Raw genomic sequence first — 24,734 nt, forward strand, 5'->3', positions numbered from 1 at the left:
AACTGTATTTTAATGTGTTAGTGCTGTAATTATAAAATGATCATTTGTCAGTGACTTTATGCCTGTTTGAGTGCCTCTGACTATGGGGCCTATTGAAGCCAATGATGGAGCACAATTCCTCCCAATAACACCAGTGATGGGGCCCAATGACACCAATGATGGGACACAATTCCTCCCAAAAACACTTTGACGAACCCCTGTCCTCAAACAGGTCTCTGTCCACCGTCTATGCTTTCTCTGTCCAGAACCAGCACTATCCAAGACACTTTAGCCCACCCAGTCACCAGACAACACCAGTATTGGAGTGGAAAACAACAAACTGATTTATTATCACACATGGACACAACAGATAAAATAACTCTGGCTCTTTCCTCCCACCCTTGAAAAAGAGGGCGGGATAAACTGTCCAATGACAATGGACAAACAGGTCAGGTGTGTTTAATTTCTCATCAGTAAATAGTCTTAGCAGGGGGCTGCTGGAGGAATCCCCCTCCCTCTTTCCTCACAGCAAACACACTTACACATCCCATAATATTTGAGGCAGACAACCACAATAGAACAACAGAATACAGTCACACCCCAAACGATCCCAGCAAATAGTACACAACAGCAAGAGACAACACACAATATATACATTTATGGTATGGAGCCCTCTGACCGATACGGTTAAGGATGACAAACAAGGTTAACATAAACTCGCTTACTTGAAATGGACCTGAAAGTGTGCCCTGGTCTAACGTACGGTATACCAAAATAAGGGGGCATACCCTAGATAGAAAGTGGGTGATAAATGAAATGAATATGAATGGGGAGAAAAGAGTACTCTCATGAGGAGTATGATGCTTGAGAAATGCCCTGAAAAGGGGGATGGGTGGGTGGGTATCGCGCACCGGAACCGACGAGGAGGACAGGCGAATGGGCTGGTTATATATTCCACCGGGCTCCTCCCATAATTTCAGGCCAGCATACTGGCCTTTCTATTTATGGTATGGAGCCCTCTGACCGATACGGTTAAGGATGACAAACAAGGTTAACATAAACTCGCTTACTTGAAATGGACCTGAAAGTGTGCCCTGGTCTAACGTACGGTATACCAAAATAAGGGGGCAAAATCATTCAGGTAGGGGTTGTATTTTATTGATCCAAGTTTGTTACTGGGTGCGCTCGACAAAGGCCTGGGTCATCTCCGCTTGCGGATTGGGTATGTAGCGGGCGAAACAGGTGGACCTCCATCTGCCCCACTTCTTGATAATGTGAGTAGGACAGAGGTGAAGGACACCCGGGAGTATCCTGACACGTTGCACCGGGCAGCGTTCAGGGGTTTAGTGAGAAATGGCAGAAGAGGACTAACTCCTGGTTGATCAGCCAAAAGGGGCCGACAGGCGCGTGAAAATGGCGACCGGGTACCGACGGTTGTTGGACTTATAGCGGTGTATGTCCGAACCCGAGCCAAGCTGCTGCGTCTTGGAGACTGCTAAGTGTAAGGCGAAATGGTCTTTGTATCGGACCAGGTGGTGCTGGTACAGCATGCGTGCCGTGAGGCTACAACAAGTAAACTTGCTTGGCCGTAAGAAGCCGGGGAAGGCGAGGTGTATGGCTGCTTGTAAATGACACCAACGTGGAGACCGAAAAGGTGAAGTAGCCAGGAAGTCTGACGTATTTCTAAACGTCTCCTGTGATAGGCGGTCGTTTTGGTGCCGGTCATCGGCTGGCGCTTCCTGGATACCGCGCGTAACAGCCCGAACGGCGTGGTAAAATAGGAAGGGTACGGTAGGGTCCTGGAGGGACGTAAGATGTTGTACACCGGTCATGTATAGCCGGATCGTATTAAAGGATGACGCCAACTGCGAGTGACAGTAGGAAATGAAGGCTGTGACTTGCTTGACACGGGACGTCTCTGTACTGTGACACGTGACGAAGTTGGTTAAAGGCCCTCCAGGCTGATTGATAGGCCTTGAGGGTATTGCGGGAAAGGGAGTGATCAAACGAGTTGGGTAGCCGCTAGGAGGTGAGGGGCTAACCCAGGGTCAGTTGAGACCAGTCCGGGATAGCTGCTGATGTTGGTCCGGCTCCGGGTACCTGAATGAAAACGCGACAAGGTTAAAGCGGGAGAGGGCGTCCGCTGCCTGATTGAACTTACCGGGGATAAAGGAAGAATGGATGTTGAACTGAAACAACAACAAGAGCTGGACCAGTTGACGTAGGAAGTACATACCACCAGAGAGGCGCCTTGGCGCAGCCAGGAATTGCCAGTAACTGGGGAGGCCAGGGAGCTGCGAGCCAGAGGTGGCCAAAAAATCAGCGGCAAGCCCGTGGAGGCCGCTGCGTCAGTCATCACCTGAGGAGAAAGGGAAGACGCGAAGGGAATGAACAGAGAGACGTCACTCCCAGACGATAGGAATTCCTCCCGCATAGCAAGGACTGCTATTGCCGCGGGGACCCGGCTGAGGACTTGCTCCGGATCCTGTGAGAGAGACAGTAAGACCAATCGGCGTGACACAGAGGCGCGACCCCTGAGGGATGACGTGCATAGGGACGCTCGACATACCGTGAAGGGACTGTAGGTGTCTCTTGGATGACTAAACTGGGGAATCTGCGAGGGTATTATGTGTCCGTAAAGATGGCAGTTGTAATGGGCGAGCATTGGCCGAAGATTATGGGCTGATGCCTCTGGACGCATCGTAGTGGGGATCTTGCTGTGTGGGCTGTAACAACAGATGGTTCTCCGAGCATGTAAGAATAAGAAATGTTGAACGCTGGCTAGAAATAGCCTGGGCGTGCTACGGAAGAAGCCAGTCGCGTGTGACAACATGATCCTGGTGCGGACGGAGGTTGAACTCAACTGTCCCAAGGAAGAGACAGCCGGACAGGCGACAGTGAGTGGCTTGTAAGAAAGGCCACAGGAGACGAGTGGCCAATTAAGTGCTGCTGAAAAATGAGGTGTAGCCAGTTAGCGTACCACTGAGAACGTGCTTGCAACAAACGATTGCAAGAAGTTATGCTAAGTCGCGAGCCTTGGCATGAGTAAAGGTTGTGTTTGTACGTGTGCTTGCGACAATTGCCCGGGAGTTTGTCGGAGGAGATGTGTACGTGGTGACTGCGAGCAATTCGCGTTCCGCATGTGCACTGCGAAGAGTGCGGGAGTTATGCTTGCATGTATGTTAGGACGCGTGCTTGCGACGGTTGCAAGATGTTACTCAGTATGCGTGCTTACCATGATTGCAAGATGTTATGCTAGGACGCGTACTTGCGACGGTTGCAAGATGTTACCCAGGATGCGTGCTTGCCATGATTTGCAAGATGTTATGCTAGGACGCGTGCCTGCAGCGATTGCAAGGATTTACAGTAGGCTTCGTGGGCAGCCAGGCCGGAAAAGACAGAAGTCCATCCGGTCCAACCACAATTGAAATAATAAGGTATCACACCACCCGACACCCCAATTCTACGCCCGCAGCTGATCCAGAGGAAGGCAAAAAACCCCAACAGAGCATGGCCAATTTGCTACAGTAGGGGAAAAAATTCCTTCCTGACCCCTCGAGAGGCAATCGGATTTTCCCTGGATCAACTATGCCTATAAGTATAAGTACCCTGTAATACAACGGACATTTAGGAAGGTATCCAGGCTTCCCCCAAAGCAACCTATTGAGCAGGCAGAAGTGCCTGCCAGCAATGATTGCCATAAGTTGAGCCCGGACATCAGCTTGCAATGATCGCAAGAGGCTTATGCTTGAATGCGTGCTTGTCATGACTGCAAGAGGTCTACGCTCGAATGCGTGCTTGCAACGATCGCTAGAGGTGTATGCTCGAATGCGTGCTTGCGACGATTGGAAAAGGTCTATGCTCGAATGCGTGCTTGCAACGATTGCAAGAGGTTTATGCTCGAAAGCGTGCTTGCAACGATAGCAAGAGGTTTGTGCTCGAATGCGTGCTTGCAACGACCGCAAGAGGTTTATGCTCGAATGCGTGCTTGCAACGACTGCAAGAGCTCTATGCACGAACGCGTGCTTGTAATGAGTGCAAGAGGTCTAGGCTCGAATGCGTGCTTGCGACGACTGCAAGAGGTCTATGCTCGAATGCGTGCTTGTAACGAGTGCAAGAGGTCTAGGCTCGAATGCGTGCTTGCGACGACTGCCAGAGGTCTCTGCTCGTATGCGTGCTGGTACAATGATTGCGATTAGTCTATCTCTGGATGCGTGCTTGCAACGACTGCAAGAAGTCTGCGCTTGGATGTGTATTTACGACGATTGCAGGAAGTCTGCGCTTGAATGTGGAGAAAAACAACGCAACACGCCTAAACGAAGCTGTTTTCCTTTTGAGGCAACTTTATAATGAAATGAGGCCGAGGAGCAAGGCCCCCCTGGTAGGCATCCAGACCGCATGTGATAGTGAGATGAGAGAAGCTGCCATGACAGAGATCCGGATCGCCATGCCACAACTTTGCGACTGAGCACGAAACGGATTCTGGAGCATGTACTGAAATGAGGCCGTTCCTGGGGCACGCCGAGACGAATTTGGTACACCGAAGTGACTATTCGTACCGGAACGTGATAAGGTGAAATGAAATGAAAACCCATGACAAAGACAAGAATCAGAGGACGAGGCCCTTGAACCAAACGGATGAATCCTGTCCTTGGAGCATGTACTGAAATGAGGCCATTCCTGGGGCACGCCGGGATGAATTTGGTACACAGATGTGACTATTCGTACCGGAACGTGATAGGTGAAATGAAATGAAACCCATGACAAAGACAAGAATCGGAGGACGAGCCCTTGAACCAAACAGATGAGTCCTGTCCTTGGAGCATGTACTGAAATGAGGCGTAACAGCTGGGCGCACCGGAACGAATCGGTGCATAAATAAATGCGACAGGATTCGAATCGGAGCGTAATAAGTGACCGAAATGATATGCCATGACAGAGATAAGATTCAACGACTGGACTGATGGTTATAACAAAGAATCCGACTCTGGAGCATGTACTGAAATGAGGCGTAGCAGCTGGGCACACCAGAACAAATCGGTGCATAAAAGAATGCGACAGGATTCGAATTGGAGCGTAATAAGTGACAGAAATGATATCCCATGACAGAGACAAGATTCAACGCCTGGACTGATGGTAACAATAAAGAATCCGTCTCTGGAGCATGTACTGAAATGAGGCGTAGCAGCTGGGCACACCAGAACGAATCGGTGCATAAAGAATGCGACAGGATTCGAACTGGAGTGTAATAAGTGACAGAAATGATATCCCATGACAGAGACAGGATTCAACGACTGGACTGTAGGTTACAAAGAATCCGTCTCTGGAGCATGTACCGAAATGAGGCGTAGCAGCTGGGCACACCAAGACGAATCGGTGCATAAGAGAATGCGACAGGATTCGATTTGGAGCGTAATAAGTGACAGAAATGATATGCCATGACAAAGACAAAAATCAGGGATCGTGCGTGAACCTGCGAGTGATTCAGTCTCTGGAGCATGTACAGAAATGAGGCCAAACCCTGGGGGCACTCCAAAGCGAATCGGTGCACCAGAGGTGCAACAGGATTCGCGCCGGAGCGCGACTAGTGACAGAAATGATTCGAAATGGAAGAAATGACTGGGAGTGAAATGAATTGGAATGAGATCGAATGAAATACATAACATAACTGCATGAATGAAGGGATATTCGAATTGAAGCAGGGCAAGCGAAACGTGCGGACTGCTTGCCTTGTCGTAACAAGCAGTTGGCTGTGAGTCGAACGATTCGACCGATACTAATAGAAATGCTCGGGCAGTCGAACGGTTTCGAATGCCGTACCTGCGAATGAATCGCCTGACGTGGCGTAATCGAACGTGTCAAAAAAGTGATAACGACTGCATCGAAAGTAGAAAATAGCGACATGCGTACGAGGGCCACAGAAAACATTCGATTTGAAAGCAGCGAGCGGCTCGTGAGTACAGGGAATGTTGACGGTACATCGAATACATGAATTGAAAAAGGGGGTGCCGAAGCCCTACCTGCGACAGCCAGCCCGACGTGCAACGACAAATTCGACGGGTACGGCGACACTCCGACGGCGAAACCGACGGACGCTGCTGAACGGGAAGACGAGCTGTCAAGACGGGGACGAAAAATGCGGGAACTGACGAACGGGCTCACTGCGTCTGGTCTGAATGGCCGGCGCTTGATACCTGACGTATCGGGTATCGCGCACCGGAACCGACGAGGAGGACAGGCGAATGGGCTGGTTATATATTCCACCGGGCTCCTCCCATAATTTCAGGCCAGCATACTGGCCTTTCTATTTATACACAACATTGTGAAGCAGTCACTATTTGTAATATGGCACATATGAGGATCCCAGAGTTTTGTGTTTTGGGGGGACATGGACTTGAATCTAAAGTAACATTACTTCAGGGTCCCCAGGCATACACCTCATAAAGAGTATTGTTCCCTTAAAATCCAGGGCCCATAATCAGAATGTAAGAAGCTAGCATCCAGTCCTCTCCAAAAGCCCCCGTCCCAGCTAGGTCTGTCAGAAAAACACCAATGATGGGGGGCCCAATGACACCAATGATGGGCCACAATTCCTCCCAATAACACCAATGCTGGGGGATTGTTTATCCCCACTGATGCTGGACATTTTGTATTCCCAATGGCCACAGTCTGGCCCCCCTGAAGTCTGGAGGGCAGTAAATTGGCCCTTTTGTTAAGAAAGTTTGGAGACCCCTGCCATAGGGGATTTTCTCTCATTTCTTGCAATTTTATGTAGTTGGATCCTGTACTGAGACCTGTCATAGAGTCCTTGGAAAAGAGAGCAATTGTGGTGCCTGCAGTGTGGTAGAGCTATTCATACTGGAGTTTGGAGATATCGTTAGCATCTATTATGCTTACATGCCCATTTTGATCTACGTTCTGGTAAGAGTAATAAATGACAGCACGGTGGTATGGTGTGTTGATACATACACTGAAGTTGGTGTGAAGGTCTTGTCTCTTCATTCACCTTCTCCCTTGGATTCCATCTACTTTCTCAAGTATTTTGGATTGCCAAAAATAACTATTGTTTGCATTGCTATTATAATGCTGATGTTATTAAATGATGCGACCATGATTGCAGATCTCCTTTAACACATTAACATATCCATTTAACTCACTGTTTCTTTAATACAGATGTTGCAGTTTTATCTCCATTCCTGTGTGATTGCACATCCTCTGTAATGGCTTCATCAAGAAGGGTCCCTAAATGATTGCTTACATCCTCCACAATGTCTGCATTCACACCCTAGAAAAGAGACATTTCTCAGATTCTGTTAAAGGCCAACTCTACGCATCTTTATATTTTTACTTTATAAACCCGTAAAGTAGATTTGAATTTAAAATACGAAGATTTGATAGATTATAGGGAATATTGAGAAATATCAATCTTGCTGAAACAGTTACCTAAAAATAAGTACCTTTCTGCACTTCCAAGTATGTGAGTGTACCTAGACTCTGATACCTTCTACTGCTAGTCTCAGGAGATTTGGAGAGTGATTTGATGTCATTGCTGTGCTGCCCACCATTTTTTTTGCTGACGGGTCTAACACAAGGAAGTGAAAGCCCTGCCTCTAGCAAAAAATGCTGCCTCTGCACAGAGACACAATGCAGAACAAGACATTTTTAGACTGCAAGTTCCCATGAGCAGGGTCCTCTGAACCTTTTGTATAGACAAGCCCGGCACTGCAGGAGTTAACAACTCTGTAAGCAGAGAGCTTACATGACTTTGTTAACCTTGCAGTGATTGGTGGGATGGTTTAGAGGGTAGGATTGGTTGTGCAAGGAGTGAGGGAAGGGCCTGAGCTTAATGTAGGGGTGGACCCCGCCCACAGTAGGCAGCTGAAGATCCAAGGAAAGTTCCTGCCCACCCGCCCTAAGGAAGCAGTTGGGGATCTGTGCAGGTTTCGGTGTGTGTTTTTGTTTTTCTTTGTTTTGCAGGTCATGATAGGTGCAGATATTGTGGCGGTGGCTGGTGTTTGGTCTTTGCGGGTGAGGAGGAGATTTCGGAATGGAGAGTCAGGATCTGCTGGTGGTATGGGTCCTGGTTGTGGTACCCCAGATAACAGAGGTTTATCTGGAAATTGGTTATGGGGCACTGCGGTAAGTGGGTGTCTCTGAGCCAGCTTGTCGGCTTGAGGCCTCAAATTCACGTCAGAGGGACCGCAGTGTCGTAATATTTTGGATACTGAGGAGCTGTTATTGGTGGACCTGCAAAGACCAACACTAGGAGGAGTTTAATATTTGTTCTTAACTGATGTTTGTTATTGTTAATGTTTACATTATTTAAAATATTTATATATCTGATATCTATAATTTTGTTTAATAAATTAAGGCTGCTATGGCCTATTTTACTCCAGAAGTTGTATGGTTTTATATTGGTAACTAGGGTAAAGTGGAGTATAGGTTTATAGCAGAAACAAATAGGTTATACATTAGTTATTAATTATATTTTAACTGTATGGTCTCCCTTTATTTTGTAAAGCTCTGCACAAACCGATGGTGCATAATATTAGTAATAATAATAATAAATCAGCTTCAGGCATACTACAGGCAGTGCTGATGACTTGCCCCCACTTGCCTTTTTTGGACAGAGCTTCCAAGTACATTTCTTGAAAAGCTTACTGGTCCAAGGAGGAGCAGTGTGGTGTACGGCAATTTCATGCTTCTGGCTTCCAGCCACATCGGAAAGTGGCTATGACAGACACCATTCTCAGTATTATACCTCCACCCCTTCCTATGCTTTGCCATTTAAAAAGCAGTCTGTGCTGATGCCTTGGCCGTGGTTTTTGACTGGCAAAGCAGAAGGAGGGAGTGGAATCGCAGAACCAGAACTGGTGTCTTTCAGAGACACCTTTCTGATGCAGCTGGGAGCTGTAACCACGATGTTGCAGTACACTGCGTTGTAAAAGAAAATATAAAGAGGACATTATACCATATATTGCAGTGCAACGTATACGTTTTTATGCATTGAGGTGTCTACTGCAGTGCATTGTGCAAAATGTTCAATGCGCTGTGAAAAAGGATGTTAAACTGTGTATGTAGATGTATTTCTTTTTGTATGCTTTGTCCAATGCAGCCAACATCTTTTGATATCATACTAACTCTTCTGCCACGTAGTCACATTCCTAAGACCATGATAAAAAAGTAGCCTGCCTAAGTACTGCTTCAGTTATTCCCATTAATATGATACGTATTACTTACTGTATGTAAGCATGTTTATTAAAAAAATCTCTATTGTGCAGAATAAACAGAACAGTTACTTGGAAAAATGCTGGGTACATCTTTATTGTATGTTGCCCATTACAGTAGTTCATTTGGAACCACTGATCAATGTTAGGATAAGAGTTAACCTCTATAAAATTTCCAAGACAATATGGCGAGCTTGCAACCAGAAAGGGAAATAATAGGGGATCCTGTGAATCCAAGACCAGCATGTGGACGGGGTCTACCATGCCCGTGCACATGGGAGTACCTTTGCCTGTGTGCACACTCATCAGTGCCCGGGACAAGGCAGTGTCACATTGGTTTGAAAATAATCATTATGGTAATACCCCTGCTTAGGGATGAGCCATACACCATGTGCAGTAATAAATGTACAGAGTTCCTCTGTTAAGTATCTTGTCCCATGTCACCACCCACCTTGCTTGTCAAATATGGCATTTAGGAGGGACAGTGCTGAGCCCATGCCCACTCCACCAGTTCAAAGTACCTCTGCCACCTCACTCCCAGTGACAGAATGGGGTCCTGCCAGGAACTAACGTGGACCCTGTGACGGGAGGGCACATGGAACCCAGAATCCCTTGGAAAGGTTGACAAGCCCATGTTTCAGCTTCCCATACAACTCTTATGTCTAAGTCACCCTATGCCATCCTGGTACAGGGTGAGTGAGAAAATATATCTTGGATTACTTAAAATGTAAGTAAGATAATATTTATCCACAGTATCTCCCAGGATATATGTAAACACTATTCTTAGGTTGTTAATTCTGAATACACAATCCTTGAAAGAGCTGATTACATTGACCTCCGGAGACGGACTGTCTGGTCACCTAGGCTGCTTTAAGTGCTGGGTTAATTAACATGTTAATTGTGTAATTGTCTTTTAAGTTGTTGCTATAGGTGAGGGGGGAGTATCCATGAGCAGTCCTACCTCGTTATCTACCCCCTTGTGTAAAATGTGTATAAAAGGCTGTATTCTGTCCAATAAAGCATTCAAGATTCTACAAGCTATTTTCGGCTAGACTTGTATTCAATGCAGCTATGAGAATATATCTCTCTGATAGTCAGATTGGAGGAAGCGGGATATACTGACGGAAGCACTCAATCGGAGTGTGGGTTAGGTTCCGTCACATTGGTGGCAAGAAGTGGGTTGCTTCCTGCAGTCTGGGACATCCAAACCTCTACTGGGATCCAAGATCAGGAAAGCAGACTTAGGTCACCCCAGCAGAGCTATGGACCTGGCATCAGAGTTCCCGGGGCTGCTGTGGATCGTCCTTTCAGCATACACCAGGACTGTGTCTGAGGATGAATACCTGGAGCTCAGGCAGCAGATTCGGGTGGAGCTCTGGATTGGAGCCCTCCAGCTCGCTGGTATAAAACAGGGCAAGTGCTTTCCAACCCAAGAGCAACGGGCCAGTGACCAACGGGCATTGTGGATGGCATTCCTGGGAGAGTGGCCCCAGGAGCAATGGGTGACTGATTTGGACAGGCTGATCCAGCAGGAGATAGAGCTGGACAATCATTATCGGGCTCTGCAATGGCACGCAGAGCAGGGATATTTAGGGGAGACAATAGAATGCTCTCCGGAGGGATATGACTTTGGAGGCCCTGGATTGCTGTGGGAGAGCCTTACAGATCGTTTTGTGTTTGCCGATGAAGGGGGAACCTACCCTTGAGGACCTGCGACAATATAGAGAGGCTATGCTCGGTCTTGCAGGGTTCTCAGAGCTTAAACCTGATCTGGACCATTTGTTAAGGAAAGAACAGCATCTGGAAAGGGCATACAGGAAACTTCTAGAACATGTCCAGCAGCATGCCAGAGAGTCGGCAGTGGAAACTCCAGAGATTGTCGTTTCCAAACCTGAAGTGCTGACAACAGGGCAGAGTTCTGCTAACTTCTGCCCAGCACCAACAGTGGCTTTGGCCTTCTTGAGAGAAGAGGTAGTCGGCCTTTCTTCCACAACACTGATAGGGACATGTGATTTTCTGCCAGCAGCATCTATGGAGTTACAACAAACTTCTCCAGCTGAGGATCTGGTAACTGAACAGAGGGTCCAAGACCTCTGTCTCACACTTTTAGCAATTCTAGAGACTGGGGATTTAATAGATGTTTCTGTAGAGGAGGAACCACCTAGAAAACCCCCAGCAGAGGTGCTGGCAACCGGACAGAGGGTCCAAGACCTCTGCCCCACACCTGCAGCAATTCTGGAGGCCCAGAGTGAGGAGGTGGCAGTCTATCATGAGCTGCAGATCAGGATCCAAGGAGAGAATGCAGTCATCACCTCACAACTGCAGCTTTATCTGGTGTCAGTGGATGGGCCTGTGGTCTCCACTAACAGAACCCCAGCAGAAGTGCTAGCAACTGGGCAGAGTGCTACCAACCTCTGCCCAGCACCGGCAACAACTGCGGAGTTCCAGGGAGCTGGAGCAGTCAGCCTCTCTCCCCAACAGTTAGCTGGAGCAGATGATGTAGGGAAGCTCATACGCCCAGCTGAACTGCTGGCAAGGGAACAGAGCGCTGTTGGCCTCTGCCCACAACAAACAGAGGACAGATTTCCTGTAAAGGTGGATGGGACTTTAGTCTCCACCTGTATACCCCAGGGATTCTGGGCAGTAGGCCTAGATGCCCAACAGCATGACGTACTGAGCCCAACCACCCTGTCTTCTCTCCTGCGGCTAAAGGGACCCCAGGGGGAAGGACTGGTCTGCACTTCCCCCCAGCAGGGAGTATGTTCTATGAGAGAGGCAGAGGTTGGCTAGGTGAGTAGTGCTCTGTTTTAAACAATTTGTTTGGGATACTGTGTGGGTACAGGCATCAGAGGACTGGAACTATGGACTAACTTTGGAGTCAACCTGTCTAGGGTCAACCTGTCTGTGTTAGTCTTCTGCCGAAAGGGGAGGGATGTGACGGGAGGGCACATGGAACCCAGAATCCCTTGGAAAGGTTGGGAAACCCATGTTTCAGCTCCCCATACAACTCTTATGTCTAAGTCACCCTGTTCCATCCTGGTACAGGGTGATTGAGAAAATATATCTTGGATTACTTAAAATGTAAGTAAGATAATATTTATCCACAGTATCTCCCAGGATATATGTAAACACTATTCTTAGGTTGTTAATTCTGAATACACAATCCTTGAAAGAGCTGATTACATTGACCTCCGGAGACGGACTGTCTGGTCACCTAGGCTGCCTTAAGTGCTGGGTTAATTAACATGTTAATTGTGTAATTGTCTTTTAAGTTGTTGCTATAAGGGAGGGGGAGTATCCATGAGCAGCCCTACCTCATTATCTACCCCCTTGTGTAAAATGTGTATAAAAGGCTGTATTTTGTCCAATAAAGGATTCAAGATTCTACAAGCTATTTTTGGCTAGACTTGTATTCAATGCAGCTATGAGAATATATCTCTCTGATAGTCAGATTGGAGGAAGCTGGATATACTGACGGAAGCACTCAATCGGAGTGTGGGTTAAGATTCGTCACAGACCCTATACATGCTCTAGATAATAACTTCTCTACCATACAATACGGCCTGGTACATGAGGGGTCCGTACCGTAAGTTTGGTCCCAGTTGCTTTGGGGAACTGACAGCTAGGGGGAAGCGGCCAGAACACCACCCCCCGCTACCAAAGGACTTGTCACCCATGCCAGGTACACACTTCTGACCAGCTGTTATTCACTCTTCACCAGTTCCTGGTTACTCATAGTAACTCCATTCCTCCTCCGACTTGTCTTGCCAAGTTAACCTTTGTAGTTGTTTTGTTTCATACCCCATATGTGATTTACAGGCCTAGTTCCTTATCACCACCAAGCACCACTTGAATAACTTCAGACCAGGCTCACAAACAATTCAATTACTTTACTGAGAATGTCTGTGGCAAAGACAGTACATGTATAACACAGTCCCTACCCTAGCTGGCCAAGTTAAGGCTGCCCAGGTATACCATAGAAAGGCGTAAGTCCAATACTGGCATCATGCAAAGCTGGCAGATTCCTCCAAGGCTCCGATATTCTTGCAGGACTACATAACGCAGCAGCCTTTCCTCAGCTTCCCATATGTACGCTCAAGCTCTATAGGGCTCTGCCTTCCCCCTATTTATATTCGTACCGGGAAGGAAGGCAGAAGAGAGGGACCCAAAAATCCTGGGAAAAGAGTCTGGACACAGTTAACTCCTTCCCAGACTGGGCAGACTACCTCACTCACTGAAAAAACATTACCCCTTGTAGGCACCTGCCTACAAGCAGCTTAAGGTGATCTGGGAATTTCTTATACTCAGCTGGTAAGGTAAGCCCCTTGTTTGCTGACATTTGAGTTATCAGACTTCCTTGATCCAGTAAGACATTTTTGGGATTTTTTACTCCCATCAATCAAACTTTATTGATTGGTGGTTATTTGTTATGTTGCCACTATCTACTGTGCGTCAGATTCCAAAGTAAGAACAGGAAGAATAGTGCTGTTAACAGGTTATATGAAGCACATACAGTATGTGCTATAATATTTGTTGAAAGGCAAGAGGGTATAGGTACAAGCAGAGAAAAGAGAAGACTGGGCAGTCATTATGGGCATGAAGTTAAGTAAGGGAATGAAAGGTAAAAGACCCTGAAAAAATGCCCAGCACAAGAGCAGCATCAGAAAATACATGGAGGTAAGGTTCACCTCTACCAGGCAAGTCCAAAGTCTGGCTTGCAGGCAAATTGAGGCCCGCGTTCTGGTTTTGAACGGCCTACCTGGTAATTCAAACATGTATATTTTTTGTGGCCCCCAAAGAATCCCCAAGCAATGGGGCCACAAAAGATATGTATGCTGGCTGCCTTGGAGGGAACAGTGAGGGGGCGGGATGAGTGCAGTCCACACAGTGAGAATTTCCTGTTTATTCCGCGGGCTCTGTAATAGGAAGTCCCGTCTCCTGCGCTGCCATTGGACTTTGTATTAAAAAAGCTGCAGAGAAAACAGATTCTCCTGTATGTAATGTGTTGGCTGAGTCTGCATTCATGGTAATGGTGAGTCTGTATTCATGGCAGTGGCCTGTCTGCATTCATGGCAATAGCGGGGCTGCATTCATGGCAGTGGTGGGGCTGCATTTATGGCAACGGTGAGCCTGTACTCATGGCAACGGTGAGCCTGCACTCATGGAAATGGTGAGCCTGCACTCATGGCAACAGTGAGTCTGCACTCATGGCACTGTTGAGGCTGCAAATGGGCACTGATTAGGCTGCATTGATGGGCACTGACCCTTATTTTGCTTCACTATTCTTTATTTGAAATTTAAGTTTTTTTCCTGAAACTTCCCTTTTAAAGTGAAGGTGTGTGTTATACATAGGGATGAGCTCAGTGTTCAAGTCAAACGCATGTTTGACTCGAACACCGTCTGTTCGCCCATTTTGCGAATCCAGAACTTTGTGGGCCATTTGCGCCATGTTCGTGTGGCGCTCATGGCCAACAATGCACTACGCCATCGCAGTGCATTGCTAGCTGATAATTGGCAAAGCATGCACTGTGACCTCGCATGCTTGGCCAATCACAGTGCCAGCAGCGAGGAGAGCCAAAATATTATAGCTCAGAGGGTTTAGTACTCGCCCCATACTATATAAGACCACCAGCGTGGCGGCCTTGTGTAGTGTGTTGCACCGTTTAGGGAAAGAGCAGGATAGGCAGGGACAGTGTCATCTTTTCTTGTGAACCTAGCGCAGTTAGAGTGGGTGCATTGTGCCTCCTGCACAGTATACACCTGAAGCTACCCCCAATTGCTGGTGTTATTCTGTTTCTATACCACAGGCAGCTGCAGCATTTAGAGTTGGTGTATTGTGCCTCCTGCACAGTATACACCTAAAGCTACCCCTAATTGCTAGTGTTGTTCTGTTCCTCTATCACAGGCAGCTGCAGCAGTTAGAGTTGGTGTATTGTGCCTCCTGCACATTATACACCTGAAGCTACCCCCCAATTGCTAGTGTTGGTCTGTTCCTATACCACGGACAGCTGCAGCAGTTAGAGTTGGTGTATTGTGCCTCCTGCACAGTATACACCTGAAGCTCCCCCAATTGCTGGTGTTCTGTTCCTATACCACAGGCAGCTGCAGCAGTTACACTGGGTGCATTGGTCCTCCTGCACCATATACAACTGAAGCTACCCCCAATTGCTGGTGTTGTTCTGTTCCTATACCACAGGCATCTGCAGCAGTTACAGTGATTGTATTGGGCATCCTGCACCGTATACATCTGAAGCTACCCCCAATTCCTAGTGTTGTTCTGTTCCTATACCACAGGCAGCTGCAGCAGTTAGAGTTGGTGTATTGTGCCTCCTGCACAGTATACACCTGAAGCTCCCCCAATTGCTGGTGTTCTGTTCCTATACCACAGGCAGCTGCAGCAGTTAGAGTTGGTGTATTGTGCCACCTGCACAGTATACACCTGAAGCTACCCCCAATTGCTGGTGTTATTCTGTTTCTATACCACAGGCATCTAGAGCAGTTACAGTCAGTGTATTGTGCCACCTGCACAGTATACACCTGAAGCTACCCCCAATTGCTGGTGTTTTTTTTTCCGTTTCTATACCACAGGCATCTGGAACAGTTACAGTCGGTGTATTGTGCCACCTGCACAGTATGCACCTAAAGCTACCCCAATTGCTGGTGTTGTTCCGTTTCTATATCACAAGGCATCTGGAGCAGTTACAGACAGTGTATTATGCCACCTGCACAGTATACACCTGAAGCTACCCCCAATTGCTGGTGTTGTTCCGTTTCTATACCACAGGCATCTGGAGAAGTTACAGTCGGTGTATTGTGCCACCTGCACAGTATACACCTGAAGCTACCCCCAATTGCTGGTGTTGATTTTCCATTTCTATACCACAGGCATCTGGATCAGTTACAGTCGGTGTATTGTGACACCTGCACAGTATACACCTGAATCTACCCCCAATTGCTGGTGTTGTTCAGTTTCTACACCACAGGCATCTGGAGCAGTTACAGTCGGTGTATTGTGCTGCCTGCACAGTATACACCTGAAGCTACCCCCAATTGCTGGTGTTGTTTTTCTGTTTTTATACCTTTTCTATAACAGGCTTTAGTATGTCTGAAAGGCCAACAAGGAGAGGTAGACAGTCAAGAACCAATAAAAGAGGGCAAGCAGGCTCTGTGTCTAGAGGCAACAGTGCTAGTCTTGGACGCAGTGCATCGTCATCAGCACGTGGCCATTGGACACGCTTGTCCTTATTTTCGGCAGCTGGATATGTTGAGACGCAACATGCCGAAGACTTGGTAAAGTGGATGACCAAGCCCTCCTCATACTCCTCATCCTCTGTCACCCAGGCTCAGGGTACTGGAAAAGCAGCTGCCAACACATCCTCTTCCCTCGTCTCAATGTCATCAGTTACTCCTTCTGTAAACCCACCATGTCCTCCTGAGGAGTCCTCCGAACTGTTTGAGCACAGTGTTGGGTACATGCTCCAGGAGGATGCCCAGCATTTTGAAAGCTCTGATGATGATACCCAGCTAGAGGAAGGCAGTAGCGTGAGCCCAGAGAGAGGGGATGCTCAAGAAGGACAGCAATCAGGCAGTCATGTTCCACCAGCGGCAGCATACTGCCAGGTTTGCTCCAGTGATGAAGAGGGCGGGGATGATGAGTTCACTGACTCCACGTGGGTGCCTGATAGGAGAGAGGAGGAGGAAGCACATTTCCAATGAGGCAGGATGCCCTCTGGGGGCCAGTTTAAGGGCAGCACACCAACTGAATCATACCACAGAGCTCCGCATGTGCAGGGCGCTGCCTCTGCGCGTTATTCCAAAAGTTCTTTGGTGTGGGCCTTTTTTGAGACGAATGCATCAGATCGCACCACTTCTATTTGCAACATATGTCTCAAGTGTATCTCGCGTTGCCAAAACATCAGCCATCAGCATCACCACATGCTTGACCAGACATATGTTGACCTGCCATGCAGCTCGTTGGCAAGCGTACCTTAAACACCCACACCAAAGTACAAACCAGACCTCTCCTTGCTCCTCGTCAGCTGGGATCTCCAACCTCACTATACCTTCAGTCCTCTCTGAAACCTGCACTGAGAGGAATGAAGGTGTAGAATTAAGTGTGTCACAGCCAAGTACTTGCGGGCACTGTGCTAGCAGTACACTGACATCCGATTGTACCAGGCAAACTTCCCTGCCCTAGCTGCTGGGCCGTCGAAAGAAGTTCAATCCCAGCCATCCACATGCCCAGTGGTTGAATGCTAGCTTGGCTAAATTGCTAGCACTTCAACTGCTGCCTTTTCAGTTGGTAGACTCGGCCCCCTTCCGTGGGTTTGTGCAATATGTGATTCCCAAATGCCCCTTTTACTCATGGAGCCCGATTCCGTCTCTCTACCGGCATGTGGACGGCAATGTCCATGCCTCGCTGGACAGGGCGGTCAGCGGTAAGGTGCATATTACCGCTGACTCACGGTCCAGCAGGCATGTACAGGGACATTACCCATCTTTCACGGTGCACTGGGTCACTCTTCTGGCAGCTGGGAAGGATGCAGGACAATCCTTGGGCGGTTCTTGGGCAGGTTCAACTCCAAAAGGAGTTGAACCTGTCCAAGAACTGCCTTATATGTGACATGCCCACCAGGTGGAACTCAATGTTGGCCATGCTGCAGCAGCTGCACATGCAGAAGAGAGCCATCAATGAATACCTGTGCAACTACGGCACCAGGACAGTGTCAGGGGTGCTAATTTTTTTTCACCACGCCAGTGGGGCATGATCAGGGATGCATGCACTGTCCTGTCACCATTTGAGGAGGCCACAAGGATGATGAGCAGATACAGTGCATGCATCAGTGACACTGTACCTCTTGTCCACCTGTTGGAGCATACGCTGCGTGGCATAATTGACAGGGCACTTGAGGCAGAACAGAGGCAGGAAGAGGAGGACTTCCTTGCCTCTCAAGGCCCCCTTTATCCAGACAGTGTTCCTGCTGTCTGGATAAGACAGTACATGTATAACACAGTCCCTACCCTAGCTGGCCAAGTTAAGGCTGCCCAGGTATACCATAGAAAGGCGTAAGTCCAATACTGGCATCATGCAAAGCTGGCAGATTCCTCCAAGGCTCCGATATTCTTGCAGGACTACATAACGCAGCAGCCTTTCCTCAGCTTCCCATATGTACGCTCAAGCTCTATAGGGCTCTGCCTTCCCCCTATTTATATTCGTACCGGGAAGGAAGGCAGAAGAGAGGGACCCAAAAATCCTGGGAAAAGAGTCTGGACACAGTTAACTCCTTCCCAGACTGGGCAGACTACCTCACTCACTGAAAAAACATTACCCCTTGTAGGCACCTGCCTACAAGCAGCTTAAGGTGATCTGGGAATTTCTTATACTCAGCTGGTAAGGTAAGCCCCTTGTTTGCTGACATTTGAGTTATCAGACTTCCTTGATCCAGTAAGAAATTTTTGGGATTTTTTACTCCCATCAATCAAACTTTATTGATTGGTGGTTATTTGTTATGTTGCCACTATCTACTGTGCGTCAGATTCCAAAGTAAGAACAGGAAGAATAGTGCTGTTAACAGGTTATATGAAGCACATACAGTATGTGCTATAATATTTGTTGAAAGGCAAGAGGGTATAGGTACAAGCAGAGAAAAGAGAAGACTGGGCAGTCATTATGGGCATGAAGTTAAGTAAGGGAATGAAAGGTAAAAGACCCTGAAAAAATGCCCAGCACAAGAGCAGCATCAGAAAATACATGGAGGTAAGGTTCACCTCTACCAGGCAAGTCCAAAGTCTGGCTTGCAGGCAAATTGAGGCCCGCGTTCTGGTTTTGAACGGCCTACCTGGTAATTCAAACATGTATATTTTTTGTGGCCCCCAAAGAATCCCCAAGCAATGGGGCCACAAAAGATATGTATGCTGGCTGCCTTGGAGGGAACAGTGAGGGGGCGGGATGAGTGCAGTCCACACAGTGAGAATTTCCTGTTTATTCCGCGGGCTCTGTAATAGGAAGTCCCGTCTCCTGCGCTGCCATTGGACTTTGTATTAAAAAAGCTGCAGAGAAAACAGATTCTCCTGTATGTAATGTGTTGGCTGAGTCTGCATTCATGGTAATGGTGAGTCTGTATTCATGGCAGTGGCCTGTCTGCATTCATGGCAATAGCGGGGCTGCATTCATGGCAGTGGTGGGGCTGCATTTATGGCAACGGTGAGCCTGTACTCATGGCAACGGTGAGCCTGCACTCATGGAAATGGTGAGCCTGCACTCATGGCAACAGTGAGTCTGCACTCATGGCACTGTTGAGGCTGCAAATGGGCACTGATTAGGCTGCATTGATGGGCACTGACCCTTATTTTGCTTCACTATTCTTTATTTGAAATTTAAGTTTTTTTCCTGAAACTTCCCTTTTAAAGTGAAGGTGTGTGTTATACATAGGGATGAGCTCAGTGTTCAAGTCAAACGCATGTTTGACTCGAACACCGTCTGTTCGCCCATTTTGCGAATCCAGAACTTTGTGGGCCATTTGCGCCATGTTCGTGTGGCGCTCATGGCCAACAATGCACTACGCCATCGCAGTGCATTGCTAGCTGATAATTGGCAAAGCATGCACTGTGACCTCGCATGCTTGGCCAATCACAGTGCCAGCAGCGAGGAGAGCCAAAATATTATAGCTCAGAGGGTTTAGTACTCGCCCCATACTATATAAGACCACCAGCGTGGCGGCCTTGTGTAGTGTGTTGCACCGTTTAGGGAAAGAGCAGGATAGGCAGGGACAGTGTCATCTTTTCTTGTGAACCTAGCGCAGTTAGAGTGGGTGCATTGTGCCTCCTGCACAGTATACACCTGAAGCTACCCCCAATTGCTGGTGTTATTCTGTTTCTATACCACAGGCAGCTGCAGCATTTAGAGTTGGTGTATTGTGCCTCCTGCACAGTATACACCTGAAGCTACCCCTAATTGCTAGTGTTGTTCTGTTCCTCTATCACAGGCAGCTGCAGCAGTTAGAGTTGGTGTATTGTGCCTCCTGCACATTATACACCTGAAGCTACCCCCCAATTGCTAGTGTTGGTCTGTTCCTATACCACGGACAGCTGCAGCAGTTAGAGTTGGTGTATTGTGCCTCCTGCACAGTATACACCTGAAGCTCCCCCAATTGCTGGTGTTCTGTTCCTATACCACAGGCAGCTGCAGCAGTTACACTGGGTGCATTGGTCCTCCTGCACCATATACAACTGAAGCTACCCCCAATTGCTGGTGTTGTTCTGTTCCTATACCACAGGCATCTGCAGCAGTTACAGTGATTGTATTGGGCATCCTGCACCGTATACATCTGAAGCTACCCCCAATTCCTAGTGTTGTTCTGTTCCTATACCACAGGCAGCTGCAGCAGTTAGAGTTGGTGTATTGTGCCTCCTGCACAGTATACACCTGAAGCTCCCCCAATTGCTGGTGTTCTGTTCCTATACCACAGGCAGCTGCAGCAGTTAGAGTTGGTGTATTGTGCCACCTGCACAGTATACACCTGAAGCTACCCCCAATTGCTGGTGTTATTCTGTTTCTATACCACAGGCATCTAGAGCAGTTACAGTCAGTGTATTGTGCCACCTGCACAGTATACACCTGAAGCTACCCCCAATTGCTGGTGTTTTTTTTTCCGTTTCTATACCACAGGCATCTGGAACAGTTACAGTCGGTGTATTGTGCCACCTGCACAGTATGCACCTAAAGCTACCCCAATTGCTGGTGTTGTTCCGTTTCTATATCACAAGGCATCTGGAGCAGTTACAGACAGTGTATTATGCCACCTGCACAGTATACACCTGAAGCTACCCCCAATTGCTGGTGTTGTTCCGTTTCTATACCACAGGCATCTGGAGAAGTTACAGTCGGTGTATTGTGCCACCTGCACAGTATACACCTGAAGCTACCCCCAATTGCTGGTGTTGATTTTCCATTTCTATACCACAGGCATCTGGATCAGTTACAGTCGGTGTATTGTGACACCTGCACAGTATACACCTGAATCTACCCCCAATTGCTGGTGTTGTTCAGTTTCTACACCACAGGCATCTGGAGCAGTTACAGTCGGTGTATTGTGCTGCCTGCACAGTATACACCTGAAGCTACCCCCAATTGCTGGTGTTGTTTTTCTGTTTTTATACCTTTTCTATAACAGGCTTTAGTATGTCTGAAAGGCCAACAAGGAGAGGTAGACAGTCAAGAACCAATAAAAGAGGGCAAGCAGGCTCTGTGTCTAGAGGCAACAGTGCTAGTCTTGGACGCAGTGCATCGTCATCAGCACGTGGCCATTGGACACGCTTGTCCTTATTTTCGGCAGCTGGATATGTTGAGACGCAACATGCCGAAGACTTGGTAAAGTGGATGACCAAGCCCTCCTCATACTCCTCATCCTCTGTCACCCAGGCTCAGGGTACTGGAAAAGCAGCTGCCAACACATCCTCTTCCCTCGTCTCAATGTCATCAGTTACTCCTTCTGTAAACCCACCATGTCCTCCTGAGGAGTCCTCCGAACTGTTTGAGCACAGTGTTGGGTACATGCTCCAGGAGGATGCCCAGCATTTTGAAAGCTCTGATGATGATACCCAGCTAGAGGAAGGCAGTAGCGTGAGCCCAGAGAGAGGGGATGCTCAAGAAGGACAGCAATCAGGCAGTCATGTTCCACCAGCGGCAGCATACTGCCAGGTTTGCTCCAGTGATGAAGAGGGCGGGGATGATGAGTTCACTGACTCCACGTGGGTGCCTGATAGGAGAGAGGAGGAGGAAGCACATTTCCAATGAGGCAGGATGCCCTCTGGGGGCCAGTTTAAGGGCAGCACACCAACTGAATCATACCACAGAGCTCCGCATGTGCAGGGCGCTGCCTCTGCGCGTTATTCCAAAAGTTCTTTGGTGTGGGCCTTTTTTGAGACGAATGCATCAGATCGCACCACTTCTATTTGCAACATATGTCTCAAGTGTATCTCGCGTTGCCAAAACATCAGCCATCAGCATCACCACATGCTTGACCAGACATATGTTGACCTGCCATGCAGCTCGTTGGCAAGCGTACCTTAAACACCCACACCAAAGTACAAACCAGACCTCTCCTTGCTCCTCGTCAGCTGGGATCTCCAACCTCACTATACCTTCAGTCCTCTCTGAAACCTGCACTGAGAGGAATGAAGGTGTAGAATTAAGTGTGTCACAGCCAAGTACTTGCGGGCACTGTGCTAGCAGTACACTGACATCCGATTGTACCAGGCAAACTTCCCTGCCCTAGCTGCTGGGCCGTCGAAAGAAGTTCAATCCCAGCCATCCACATGCCCAGTGGTTGAATGCTAGCTTGGCTAAATTGCTAGCACTTCAACTGCTGCCTTTTCAGTTGGTAGACTCGGCCCCCTTCCGTGGGTTTGTGCAATATGTGATTCCCAAATGCCCCTTTTACTCATGGAGCCCGATTCCGTCTCTCTACCGGCATGTGGACGGCAATGTCCATGCCTCGCTGGACAGGGCGGTCAGCGGTAAGGTGCATATTACCGCTGACTCACGGTCCAGCAGGCATGTACAGGGACATTACCCATCTTTCACGGTGCACTGGGTCACTCTTCTGGCAGCTGGGAAGGATGCAGGACAATCCTTGGGCGGTTCTTGGGCAGGTTCAACTCCAAAAGGAGTTGAACCTGTCCAAGAACTGCCTTATATGTGACATGCCCACCAGGTGGAACTCAATGTTGGCCATGCTGCAGCAGCTGCACATGCAGAAGAGAGCCATCAATGAATACCTGTGCAACTACGGCACCAGGACAGTGTCAGGGGTGCTAATTTTTTTTCACCACGCCAGTGGGGCATGATCAGGGATGCATGCACTGTCCTGTCACCATTTGAGGAGGCCACAAGGATGATGAGCAGATACAGTGCATGCATCAGTGACACTGTACCTCTTGTCCACCTGTTGGAGCATACGCTGCGTGGCATAATTGACAGGGCACTTGAGGCAGAACAGAGGCAGGAAGAGGAGGACTTCCTTGCCTCTCAAGGCCCCCTTTATCCAGACAGTGTTCCTGCTGTCTGGATAAGACAGTACATGTATAACACAGTCCCTACCCTAGCTGGCCAAGTTAAGGCTGCCCAGGTATACCATAGAAAGGCGTAAGTCCAATACTGGCATCATGCAAAGCTGGCAGATTCCTCCAAGGCTCCGATATTCTTGCAGGACTACATAACGCAGCAGCCTTTCCTCAGCTTCCCATATGTACGCTCAAGCTCTATAGGGCTCTGCCTTCCCCCTATTTATATTCGTACCGGGAAGGAAGGCAGAAGAGAGGGACCCAAAAATCCTGGGAAAAGAGTCTGGACACAGTTAACTCCTTCCCAGACTGGGCAGACTACCTCACTCACTGAAAAAACATTACCCCTTGTAGGCACCTGCCTACAAGCAGCTTAAGGTGATCTGGGAATTTCTTATACTCAGCTGGTAAGGTAAGCCCCTTGTTTGCTGACATTTGAGTTATCAGACTTCCTTGATCCAGTAAGAAATTTTTGGGATTTTTTACTCCCATCAATCAAACTTTATTGATTGGTGGTTATTTGTTATGTTGCCACTATCTACTGTGCGTCAGATTCCAAAGTAAGAACAGGAAGAATAGTGCTGTTAACAGGTTATATGAAGCACATACAGTATGTGCTATAATATTTGTTGAAAGGCAAGAGGGTATAGGTACAAGCAGAGAAAAGAGAAGACTGGGCAGTCATTATGGGCATGAAGTTAAGTAAGGGAATGAAAGGTAAAAGACCCTGAAAAAATGCCCAGCACAAGAGCAGCATCAGAAAATACATGGAGGTAAGGTTCACCTCTACCAGGCAAGTCCAAAGTCTGGCTTGCAGGCAAATTGAGGCCCGCGTTCTGGTTTTGAACGGCCTACCTGGTAATTCAAACATGTATATTTTTTGTGGCCCCCAAAGAATCCCCAAGCAATGGGGCCACAAAAGATATGTATGCTGGCTGCCTTGGAGGGAACAGTGAGGGGGCGGGATGAGTGCAGTCCACACAGTGAGAATTTCCTGTTTATTCCGCGGGCTCTGTAATAGGAAGTCCCGTCTCCTGCGCTGCCATTGGACTTTGTATTAAAAAAGCTGCAGAGAAAACAGATTCTCCTGTATGTAATGTGTTGGCTGAGTCTGCATTCATGGTAATGGTGAGTCTGTATTCATGGCAGTGGCCTGTCTGCATTCATGGCAATAGCGGGGCTGCATTCATGGCAGTGGTGGGGCTGCATTTATGGCAACGGTGAGCCTGTACTCATGGCAACGGTGAGCCTGCACTCATGGAAATGGTGAGCCTGCACTCATGGCAACAGTGAGTCTGCACTCATGGCACTGTTGAGGCTGCAAATGGGCACTGATTAGGCTGCATTGATGGGCACTGACCCTTATTTTGCTTCACTATTCTTTATTTGAAATTTAAGTTTTTTTCCTGAAACTTCCCTTTTAAAGTGAAGGTGTGTGTTATACATAGGGATGAGCTCAGTGTT

At 48.0% G+C, this 24,734-nt stretch overlaps 1 protein-coding gene across 1 annotated transcript in view; it reads right to left on the reverse strand.

The window, feature by feature from the left end:
* Positions 1 to 24,734, reverse strand: part of LOC143983796 (sterol O-acyltransferase 2-like) — a 433,796-nt gene that overhangs the window by 229,165 nt on the left and 179,897 nt on the right. The window contains exon 3 of the mRNA XM_077483886.1: positions 7,137 to 7,264. Coding sequence (XP_077340012.1) covers positions 7,137 to 7,264 — 128 coding nt within the window. The remainder of the gene's footprint in view (positions 1 to 7,136; positions 7,265 to 24,734) is intronic.

Source organism: Lithobates pipiens, unplaced genomic scaffold, assembly GCF_037356315.1.
Source record: "Lithobates pipiens isolate NorthernLeopardFrog02 unplaced genomic scaffold, aLitPip1_a1.2 Scaffold_16, whole genome shotgun sequence".
NCBI classification, from domain to species: Eukaryota; Metazoa; Chordata; class Amphibia; order Anura; family Ranidae; genus Lithobates; species Lithobates pipiens.